Consider the following 10,384-nt stretch of genomic DNA (forward strand, 5'->3'; position numbering starts at 1 on the left):
TCCTACGTTCTCCTCGTGGCACTCCCTCACCTCCTCACCTCCTGCTCTTCCTCCCTTTTATCTGTCTTTCCATCATCTCTGTCTCTGTTCGGCTCATCTCTTTGTCTCTTTAGACTTCAAAGCAAAGGAGGAGCAGACGGGAGAGGAGGGCAGGGGTGGGCGGAGCCTGCTGTGTAAACTCACTGAAACATTTTGGTCACAGATTTAATCCTGTTACAAAGAGCCTCCGACTGTCTGACCTGCTGTACAGGTGAACCCACCGTCACCCCCTCCCCCTGTGGGAGGCGTGTCCTCAGCACTCAGGAGGAGGAGGCCACCAGGAGTGTGTTTGAAGGCTTTTCTTGTAGGAAACAAAGAGGCGGACATGTCCATACCTGCTCACACACACGGCGCTGAGAGCAGGCCGCTCTGGCCCAAATGAACACAAATAAACACGTCTGGGCTTTGTTTGCGTCACAAATACGACACGGTGGCGTTCACTTCCCGTCTCTGTCCTCTCAAACCCTGCTGTGTCAAATCTAGATGAGCACAATGGTGACAGTAAACACATCACATGACATTTCTGTGACACCGTTGTTGTGCCAAAAACTGATTTCCAATGTTTCTGTGTATTTTTATGTGTAATATCTTTACGTATGTTGGTAAATAGACTTCGGTGAACAGGGTGACCCAGCTGCTGACAGCTCACCTGATAAATCTTCCTCCGGCTGTTTCTCTTCTCAGTTTTCAGCGTTTTGTCGACCCGTCCCAACTTTTACAGACGTGTTGCCGCCATCAAAGTCAAACTTTATTGAAATGGTTCATTTTCTCCTTTAAATGTTTTCTGTGAATAAATTTGGGTTGATGAGAGTCGGAAATGATTTCATTCCGTTTTTATTTCACGCAGCGCTCTGCAGTGTTCCCCTGGGTGTTCCTGTGAATCTGCCAGAAGCTCATTATTCGGAGGATGCGGACACCTCGTGGATGTCGGACGCGTCTCTGGGGCTGACCTCTGGATCAGAGCCTGAATGAAGCTCAGTTCGCTGCTCACTTCAAACTTTGTTCCTCGCTGCACACAGACCTCTTCATCTGTGTGTGTGTTTGGGGAGGCGGGGGTGAGTGGGTTCAATTGATGGAGCAGTTAGCAGTTTCCATGACAACATGTGACCTATCCCTCGCTCCTCCTTTGGTCTCTGTGGTAACCATGAAGTAGATTAGTTATAGAGTTCAGGGAGAAAGACAGGATTAGTGAGGTGAAACGCCAAGGCCTCTTTCTTCTTCTTCTCTTCCTGTGTTTGGCTCGCTGTGAGTTTTTCACACTTTATTTCTCCCTCCTCTCTTGTTCGCGTTCCTTTCATTAAGAGTCCATTTCCTGCAGCAAACACCACGCAGGAAGTAACTCTTCATGGACCGATTTTTCTTCTCTTCACTTCCTGTCTAGTAATGAGCTCACGTGTTCAGACTGCTCTAAACACTCAGTTTATCACAGTTTTTCGCACTCCTGGCTCTGGATGATGTCGTGGACCGCAGCCCCACCCACCTGTTGTTTGTGAGTGTATGTGTGTTGTCATAGTACTAATTTGTATGTTCTGCAGATTACAGAATAGCATAATGTGGGCGGGGCTACCTGATACTGACTTGTGGAGGTGTTGTGTTCCTGTGTGAGACCGAACAGCAGTGATGCTCAGTGTTTTCTTCCTGTGTTGCCTAAACTTCTCATGCCACAGTTTTGTTCTACGTGTACAAGGACAATACACGGCTATTCTACACTAGAACCTCTGCAACTTGAACCAAAGCTACCTGTTCAGTATGAACTGTGCCCGACTCACCTGAGCACCTTTTATCTGTGTGTTTGAGAGTGTGGGAAAAACTCTTTAATCTTCTAAAGTGGCTCCTGGAGCCACGTAATTACATGGCAGCGCTCCATGAGAAACACACTCAGCTCTGCAGGTGTTTCCCATCAACCCTGTGGTTCTTCTGACGTCCAGCAGAGGCAGCAGTGAGTCATGTTAAAACTTTACAGCCTGATACACAAACTGTTGGGTCTCTGTGGATCATTTCCTCCATAGTCACACCTGTACGGGGAGGGTGTTTGTGTAACACGCCTGGTTTAAGGTTTGTAATTTTAGGGCGTGGCCTCTGTGACTGACAGGTGGATGGTGACACAGATGGCTGTAGCTGCTAGGCTAAGCTGGACCTGTGGACCGTTTTTGTGCTGTTGGAGCCTTTTGGAGCATTTTTAATGACATCACGTGACCAATAATATGGCTGCTGTGAGGTCACTGCACTAACAGAGCGCTCACGTAGGCGGAGCTCCAGGTTTGATTTGCAGGTCTCTGTGGATGCCAAACACAGACTAGCCAAATGTCTGAGAGACGCTGACCCAGCTCCCAGGAGGCAGAGAGCAAGGAGGGCGGATTATAACCACAGAAGAAGAATGACACAGCCACGACAGAAGCTTCAGAGGTCCACAAGCACAGCTGCCTGCAGCTTTGACCTTTAACTAGGCTCCAGTGAACGGCCGCTCGCTCCGTTTTCAATCTGCGAATGGAGTTTGATCGGCGCTCATAAACAGATTTCAGCAACAGTTTTATTACCTGGGCAGGTAATTCCCTGGATCACGTGATGCAGCACACTGAGGAAAGACACTTTCTTCAAGTTCAAATTAAACTACTGCAAGTTAAAGTACTACACAGGTTAAAGTACTCCGTCTCTGAGGCTCCGTCTCTGAGGCCTGCGCAGGTGTCATTCTCCATCAGCTGTTTCCTGTGTTCTGGTTGAGGTTGCACCTTTCAGTCTTACTAAATCACGTGTCTGTTTTTACACAACAATCAGTATTTTAATCAAAGATGTTTCATGTACACTCAGATCTGGACTCTGATTCGTGCTGCTAAAACCAGACCTCAGACATCAAACAGGTACATGGTTTATCTAACAAGAACTCATAAATTCGAGTCTTCAGCCACTAAAATCAGCTTCAGTTGGCCGCAGGCCTACGAGGAAGCTCTGCGCCCTCCTCCTCCTCTGGGGCCGGGCCAGAGATGGGGGTAGGGGAGGGTGAGGAGAGAGAGAGGGAGGGAGGGGGAGGACTGAGTGTTCCTGCTGGAGCGACTCTCGGAGAGGACAGAAAGCTGTGCGCTCCGCTCCAGGACTCAGCGCCTCCTCTTCCTCTCTGCGGCTTTTTCACTTCACGCGCTCCGGTCCCGCAGAAGCTTTGACCCCCCCCCCCCCCCCCTCACAGCCTCGGTAACTTTCTAAGACTTCGCCACCCCGTCTCAAAGCTTGCTCCTGGAGTTTGTCGGGCAGGTGGGATGATGGTGAGCGGTCCTGCGCGGCTCTCGGAGCTGCTGTGGCTGCTTTTGGTGACCTGCTGCTGGCGCCTCGCCTCGGCCCAGGAGCTGCCCACCAACGGGGTGAACGGATACAGCCTCCACCCGCCCTACTTTAACCTGGCGGAGGGCACGAAGATCACCGCCACGGCGACCTGCGGGGAGGACGACACCGGCAGGAGCGTCCAGGACCTGTACTGCAAGCTGGTCGGGGGCCCGGTGTCCGGAGACCCGAGCCAGACCATCCAGGTGAGTCGCTGTGAGGTGTAGATCTGAAGCAGGTGCTCGTGGCGTCACTCTGAGTAGTTGCAGCACGCAGTGTGTGCGTATGTGTAATCATAAGGTATCGGCTTATGACTGAGTTTCTAAGCATCAGTGAGTGTAAGAGGGGAGAACCGTCCCGTGTAAGCGTGAGCAGCAGTCCCAGACTTCACCCGAGCTCACGTTTACTCTTTGTCTGTGTCAGCGGAGCTTTGCATGACTCACAGTTTAAAATAATCCTTCTTTATCTAAAACTGAGTCTGGTGGCAGCCCCTCACCCATCCTCTCAAGTTAGCTCCTCCCCTTTGCGGCCCCTCCACACTGAAGCCAAAAACCTTCTTTTAGCTGGTTTATCTTGTAATACAAAAATAGAGTAATAATAAGTAATAAACTGAGGACCTTTCACACTGACACATCAATCTCACACCAGCGGGTTCTGTAAGTTTAGCAGTGCGAAAATAATCAAATCCTGCAGTTTGTTCATGAATTACAGCGATTAGAGCAGCTGTAGGTGTTACAGGTTGTGGTATCAAGAAATTAGTTGGTTATATAAATATATGAGTATGCATAATAGTTATTCATAGATACCTACACCCTAAGTTCCTGTTATTCATCTGAAAGAAACAGAATGAGTGTGTCGTTACAATGGTAACGCCAGGAGAGGCAGTATTAGTTCTGTGTTACATTAATGTTGTGAGGAAGTGGAAGAAGAGTGTGTCCTGTAGGGGGCAGTAAGAAAATGGATACTCATGTTCTGTACGTGCACTGATTGGGCTGTTCCTGAGTAACCGTGGAACAAATTTACGCTACAAACATGTTTTAACAACACAGCCATGACTTGATCAAGTCTTATGGAATACAGCTGTCTGAGCTCTCGTTCTTTTTTTCTTTGTCTGGTTGCAACAGGTTCAGTAAACCAGTTGCAACGATACTTCATTGTAAGTCTCAGTTATTGTATTTTTATTTTTTGAAGATGCAACACAGGTACTGCACTGTAGTGGTTTGTATCATATCTATCTAATAGACTCCAGTTTGTGCATGTAAATGGAGAGTCCTCTTCACACACTGAGGTTAATTATGGAGTTCCACAGGGTTCAGTGCTAGGACCAATTCTGTTTACATTATACATGCTTCCCTTAGGCAGCATCATTAGAAGACATAGCATACATTTACACTGCTATGCAGATGACACCCAGCTCTATCTGTCCATGAAGCCAGATAACACACACCAATGAGTTAAACTGCAGGAATGTCTTAAAGACATAAAGACCTGGATGGCCGCTAACTTTCTGCTTCTTAATTCAGATCAAACTGAGATTATTGTACTCGGCCCTCCTCAGAAGGGGTTGTCTGATGGTTGGGGTCTGCCTCCATCATTGTAGGGTCTTTACCTTACAGTAGAAAGCACTTTAAGGAACTGAGGTGATTCATCCAGGACTTCATGGTCCATATTTCCAGTTGTTTTATTTTCAGATGTGTGACGTGTGAAGTTCTCATGGAAACACAAAAGCAGAACCTGGATTTTCATGTTTCTAAAGAATAAACTTCCATAAAACCTGAAGTACAGAAATGAAGTAGCTGAGTTGTGGACGTGTCTCTGTAACCTGGTTCTTCTTCCTCGCTGAAGAGCAGAGGAGGTCGGCGGCGTGCACAAAGCTGCTGCCAGCTCGTTATGTCACGCTCGGCTTCGTTGGCTCTACTTCGCCCTTCTTCTGATTTAAGGAAGCAGAGAGGTGTGTGTGTGTGTGTGTGTGTGTGTGTTTTTCATCAGTGCAAAGGCTCATGAACAGCATCAGCAGGTTAACCATTACAGCAGCTCTGCGGGTGATAACCTGCACACTCACTGCCCTCTCTCTCCCACCTGTCCTTGCATTCCTCACAGTGACTGACCCTTGTCGTCCAATCAGAGCAGGCTCGCCCGCCATCTTACCGCGAGATTATCGAGTTTGGGGGGGAAAAATAAAAATCAGCTCACGTTGAGTTTGCAGAAGTCAGGAGTGATGGCTGTTAGGCTCAGACTGAAGTTCACAGAGATCAGAGGTGGAGATAAAGGTGGAGGATGAGGAGAAAGAATGAAAGCAGCAGAGCAGAGAAACCTGCAGCCTGAGGCACATTCCTCCGTGGGGGGCGGGGGGCACAGGAAGACCTCATTTTACAGTTTACTGCCTGAATTCAGCTGCTGTTTGTCCTCCTCCACACTGAGTACTTATGCAGCTCGTCCTGATCCTCGGACACTGCTGCAGGAACAACGTTCCCCAAAAATGTGGTCGAGGGCTGCTGGCCTGAGAGGGCGGGGCCTCTAAGCCAGGTCGCTCCACTGTCTCTCACACACACACACACACACACAATGTGTCCCGACAGCACGATGTGGGAGTGTTTTTATTCATTAAATGTGCAGGAGGTGTACGAGGCGGCGAGCACGCTCTAGTGAGCAGAGACGGAGACACAGCAGCGCTCAGTCAGAGACGTGTGAGGGGAGAAGTTTAGTGTTCAGGAAGAAAAGATGCTTAAACCTTACTTTGGGCCAAAGGGTCGGCAGGAGAGTGACTCCGTGCAGGTTTTCAGTTAGACAATGCGTGTTGGCAAAAAACAGATCACATCATTGTGCTCAGCTGAAGTTTCATGATTGATCCACAGCTCTCTGTGTCGCATCAGCAGCTGCTGGTTTTCTGGCTTCTAATGACAAATAAAGCCACGAGGCAGAGGCCGGCGTGTGAGCAGATCTGAGACCTGCAGCAGAGCGTGCTGTTGACCGAAAGCTAACGGCGCTCTGGTGTCACAGCTCAGCTCTAACAGCTCATCAAACAGTGGGGGATGGTTTGAGCCACAGAGACGTGACCTCTGACCTCAGGGACCTGCTGTGATAACGGCCCCTGACCTGGGTTTTTGTTCAGGTCGGCACTTGTTGAGTTTATGCTAATGCTTACTTTGGGCCAAACGGCCGAGCGGACCACCAGGACAGAAACGGGGACTCGAAGTGGGTGTCACGTCTGCAGCGGGCGTGTGCACTGTGGAGCTACCTGCAGCCGGCCCCCACCTAAACCCACCACCGTGCTGTATTAACCTTACATTATGCGTGCTTGGTCGTTGCTCCGGCTAATGGTGTGCTGGAAAGGCCCAAAATAATCCAGCAGGCAAAGCGTTTAGAACACGAGTTAATGCGCAAAACCTCCCAGAAACAGGAAATATGAATGAAAAGGAAAAACAGAATCACGGCTAAGGCTGCCACGATTAGTCGACTATCAGAATCAACGACTGATTTAATAGTCGACGCCTCGTTTGAAGCTTTGTAAGATCCCAAAAGCCGCAGGAATAAGTAGCAGGATTTAAGAGTGTAATAACGGACTGAAACAGAAGATGGCAGCACTGCATGTACAAGGATGCCGTTAAACCCCGAAGAAGAAGAAGAAGAAGAAGCTGTGTCCGGTATCGTAGCTGTGTCCAAATTCAGGAACCGCATCCTCCTGAGGCCGCATTTGTAGGCCGACTACGTTACAGCGACACGACGAAGACGGTCCATTCGAATTCGAAGACTCTGACAAATGCGGTCTTTATTTCCCCAGATTTGAAGGATGGGTCGGGTGTATACTTCGAGGCCCAACCTATCCCAGAATTCATAGCGCAGCCCAGCTCAGTTTCCAACAATGGCGGCAGCTAGTTAGTTTTAATATTACTCTTATTATTCTTTCTGGGTCACAAAATAAACGTTTAACATATTTTCAGGCGAGAATGTAGCTGTGTAAACCTCAAATATCTGCTCAGTTTATCAGGACACCACATATTTTCAAAAGCGCTCCGACGTTTTCGGAGACATCTGTTACCCACTAGCTCGATAGTTAGCCGGGGGCTAGGTCACTAGAGCCGTGAGAACACCGGACTCCCCGCAAATCGTTTTCAAGCCCACCGCTGTCTTTCGCTACTCAGGTTAAACATATAAGTCACTTAGATAACTTAAAATGTTATTGTTTGGCTTTTTAGTGTTTTATTTGTTCCTGAGTAAATCGGTTTGGCTGAGATTAAAGTTTTTGCACAGCTGAATAAACGTCAAGCAGACAGCTGATTATCAGAAGTGTGAGATGCTCCAGAATTTACTCCGGTGTCCTGTTATAGTTTAGATAGCAAGGAGTTTATTAAACTTCACTGAAACAATCTGCAAATTTCATTAAACTTTAATAAACTATCATCTTGTCTTTATTTTTAGTTAGCACAGACCTTAAACACTTAAAGCTGTAAGCTAATGATAGTTATATAAGAGCAGATGCTGCTGGTGCAATAAGCTGTAGTTTTACGTCCAGTGGATGATGATCTGATTAGTCGACTATCAGAATAATCGTTTGTGGCAGCTCTATGTCACGGTGCTGTTCTGGAGCAGCCGTGACCCCACCATGAGGAACGCTGCTGTCTTGTCATCAGCCGAAGAGGCGCTTTGAGACGCTTCATGGGCAGATGTTCCCCAAACAGCTGGTGTAACAGGATGATTGATTTCTGTTTCTTCTCAGGGGCAGTACTGCGACATCTGCAGCCAGGGCCACAGCGACCGCGCCCATCCCATCACCAACGCCATCGACGGGACGGAGCGATGGTGGCAGAGCCCGCCGCTGTCCCGCAGCACTGAGTTCAACGAGGTGAACGTCACGCTGGACCTCGGACAGGTAGGTCTGCTCCCTGTGTCGGCTGCTCTCCTTCTTCTTCTGTGGTGCCGAACGTTTCCAGAGCTCTGTCCTCTGTCCTCAGGAGAGCTGCAACGTTTCAGTTCCCGCGGGAATTTTGAGTAGCGTGTGGGGTTAGGATGGATCAGATTGTGAGATTATTCCAAAGTGGTTTTTAAAAGTCTGTCTGAGCTTGTTGGAGCGATGCAGGAATGACATATTTGATCTGTACCGTTTCAACATCTTCGACGATCATTTGAAATCATCTGAATGAACGACAGAAAGAGAAGGACAGAGGGAGGCGGCGGCGCCCGATATCGATGTGGAGGGTTTGTAGAAGTCACCTTCTACCTGCAAACATTAATCATCCTCACACAGGAAGGTTTTGTGACTTCGCTGCCATCTTGGCTCAGTGTGAACTGAGGATGGCGCTCTAAAATGAGCTGAGGAGCGTCATCGTGCTACCGTTTTTATAGACAAAGACATTTGAACATAAGACAACAAAAGGAGGGTCAAACAAAAAGAAAGGAGGGGACTGACATACACAAGGTCACAACTCAGACTCGTGTTATTACCACACGGCTTCAGACTGAGGACAGTCTCAAGTCGCTCCTGCCTCGCTGCTTTAATTCAAACAAAGTGAATTGTGGGTAGTTGTGTTCAGTGTTATTAGCAAAGCTGAAGTCCACATCAAAGATGATTAAAAGTGTGATTAAATCCACACTCCTGTAGAGCTGTAAACAAATGAACTTCATCATTTCAGCTTCTGTTCAGTTTAAATATTTTACCGACTCATGTCTGAAAAAGGTCATAAAAACATAAAAAGTGTGATTCTGATGTTTGGGTGCTGCGCAGCCTGTTTGTGCTGGTTTTCCTTCCTTCGTTGTCTTTATGTCTCAGCGTGTTTTTGCATGTGACACGTCTGTTAATGACAAACGTACGAACAAACCACTGAAACCTGCAGCTTTTATGTTTAGTCGGGAGGTGATTCTGGCCGCGGATCGGCGGTGTTTGCTGGGAGAGCGAGCGGAGGGGGAGGGACTTCAGGTTCTACTTTTGTCCTGAAAGAACGTAGGTGGGCGCTGTGTGTGTGTGTGTGTGTGTGTGTCTGTGTGTGTGTGTGTGTCTGTGCGTGTGTGTGTGTGTGTGTGTGTGTGCCCATCTAACCCCCCACCTGAATAAAGGAGAGAGGAATGTGAGGCAGCCTGTCTGAACCCGCAGAGCTGCCTCTCCTCTGTGTGTGTGTGTGTGTGTGTGTGTGTGTGTGTGTGTGTGTGTGTGTGTGTGTGTGTGTGTTCAGTGAAATGGTGAAATCCTGATCTCGAGCTCCATGCAGGCAGAAATGTATACGGTCACATCTTCCTCCTTCACTTCTCTCTCTCACATAGCCCAGACTCCTGTTATCTCTGCTTCCCTATCTTTTGTATTCTGCTCTTCCTCCTCGTTGACACCCTCCTCTTCCTCCTTATCTCTCCCTCTAATAGAGAAACCAGACTCTGGCGGTCCTACCAGGGCTGCCAGACATGTATTGCAGACCATCGTCTACATGTTGTAGCTGTCACAGTGATGCTGCTATAGAAACAGGTAGAAAGAGCCCGGCTGCTCATCAGCTTGTTACCTGTTGGAGTTCAGGCTCTGGCTGCTGGACTGGAGCCTGCTCAGCTTTAACATCACTCTGGGTTCTTGGCTAGCTTAGTGTTAGCATGCTGTCTGTACAGATGTTAGCAGTGTAATACAGATGTTTGTGTCCTGGATGCAGTTTGCACTTCACCGCTGCGCTCTTGTCCTGTTATTGTCCCTGTTCAATAAAAATAAAAGTAATGTCCATATCTGCACTGTTTGAAAACTGTATCACTGTACACGCCAACATTTTCCTCCTGGCACTGGACCTACAATCAGCTGACTGAAAACACGTGGATGTTCATAGCTCTCTGTCGTAAGACGGGGACGTTTTCGTCACTCCACCGGGCGGTTGGGTGGGCCGGCAGCGGGGACCCCGACTTTGTGAACACTATAACTTGAGAACAGCAATGTAGGATTTTGAAGTTGATACCATAGGTGCACGTACTGAAAATCTCGGGTGGATTTGACCTCATGACCTTAGCTCATGTTTAAGTCGAGTTTCCTGAAGATGTGGTCCCTCAAAATGGAAGTTACTGATTATTT

General features: G+C 48.2%; 1 protein-coding gene across 3 annotated transcripts in view; it reads left to right on the plus strand.

The window, feature by feature from the left end:
- Positions 1-1,924: 1,924 nt before the first annotated feature.
- lama5 (laminin, alpha 5) overlaps positions 1,925-10,384 on the plus strand; it is a 75,977-nt gene continuing 67,517 nt past the window's right edge. For all 3 annotated transcript variants that reach the window (XR_003270857.1, XM_026154944.1, XM_026154945.1), the window contains exons 1-2: positions 1,925-3,557; positions 8,069-8,221. Coding sequence is in view for 2 of the 3 variants with exons in the window: in XM_026154944.1 (XP_026010729.1) it covers positions 3,291-3,557; positions 8,069-8,221 (420 nt within the window). In the remaining variant the exon portion in view is untranslated. The remainder of the gene's footprint in view (positions 3,558-8,068; positions 8,222-10,384) is intronic.

Source organism: Astatotilapia calliptera, chromosome 20 (assembly GCF_900246225.1).
Source record: "Astatotilapia calliptera chromosome 20, fAstCal1.2, whole genome shotgun sequence".
NCBI lineage: Eukaryota > Metazoa > Chordata > Actinopteri > Cichliformes > Cichlidae > Astatotilapia > Astatotilapia calliptera.